We start from the raw sequence: 1,180 nt of genomic DNA on the forward strand, positions 1-1,180 counted from the left end.
CAACAGAGCTGCAACAGAACACTCACATGCAGCCATAATAAAGCTTGTTCCTGGACAGAAGATGGATAGCCGGTGAATCTGCAGCTAATAAATCCAAACATTTCTTCCATCGAGAAAGGCAGCGGACACAGCTCAATATCAAACATTTTACTGTGAACAAAATACACAATGTTATCAGTGCAGACGTAAAATAAAAAAGGTATGTATAAAACAATGAACTCTTCCTATTGGCTTCTTTTTGGTCTGGTAAATACACAAGTGAAAATGTGTTACATTTGTTTGTTATCTTAAACATTATTTGCCCTGCTCAGTTCTCTCTGCAGATTACAAACCCCCACAATTTATAGAAATAGGGAGGGAGGTATTCTGTAGTCTTGGGACACATCAAACAGTTTCCTATCCACATAAAATATTGTGCGCATAAAGCCGTTTTTCACAATGTGGTCTATTTATAGCAGTGAATCTGATATTCACCAAAACATTCCCTGGTAGAGAATCTTCCAGGTCCATGTGTTTCAATGGCAGTAACTGATTCTCCAACAGGGAAAATTTCATGAAATATCAGATTCATTGCTTTATAGACCCCAGTGAGTTCTTTTTTACCCTGCTCCTCCAATAAATATGGGGAGGACCTGAAAGCCCCTGAAATGCGTTGGAATATAGTATATCATAATGAGTTGTATTGTAATATAAATTTTGTTTGGACTCTTGGTTGTAAGGTAGGAGTATAATTTTATAATAATCTACACATGTAAAATAATCTTAGAATATTGTGGCATGCTGTTAGGTATGTGGAGAATAATGAAGTTGAGTGACTAGGGTTCTCCCAACACTCTGGAATGTGGATGACCATTCCCATTGGTAACCCTATGTACAATACAGGATCAGCAATCCTGCACTGTATAGGAGGATGCCATGTGTCCACCCATAATGCACAACGTCACACATTGGAGGATCTCCTGTACATAAATCCCTATCTCTCCAACATCAGCCTGCCAAGCACTCACCAAACCTGAGTGGCACCCTCAGCCTCCCTATGACAAGTCAAAGCCAAAGAAATGTCTAGAAGATTGTTTCGCTCCACACAGCTGCTCTGATATGTGATATGATAGGGAACAGGGTACCGTCATGATATGCAGGTGTCATGGTGGAGTCAGGATACACACATTTCATTTGGTTC

General features: G+C 39.7%; 1 protein-coding gene across 1 annotated transcript in view; it reads right to left on the reverse strand.

Annotated features, from left to right (window-relative positions):
* Positions 1 to 1,180, reverse strand: part of UNC79 (unc-79 homolog, NALCN channel complex subunit) — a 97,616-nt gene that overhangs the window by 59,700 nt on the left and 36,736 nt on the right. Inside the window, exon 16 of the mRNA XM_072427677.1 lies at positions 27 to 224. Within this exon, the coding sequence (XP_072283778.1) occupies positions 27 to 224 (198 nt within the window). The remainder of the gene's footprint in view (positions 1 to 26; positions 225 to 1,180) is intronic.

Source organism: Pyxicephalus adspersus, chromosome 12, assembly GCF_032062135.1.
Source record: "Pyxicephalus adspersus chromosome 12, UCB_Pads_2.0, whole genome shotgun sequence".
Classification (NCBI taxonomy): Eukaryota; Metazoa; Chordata; class Amphibia; order Anura; family Pyxicephalidae; genus Pyxicephalus; species Pyxicephalus adspersus.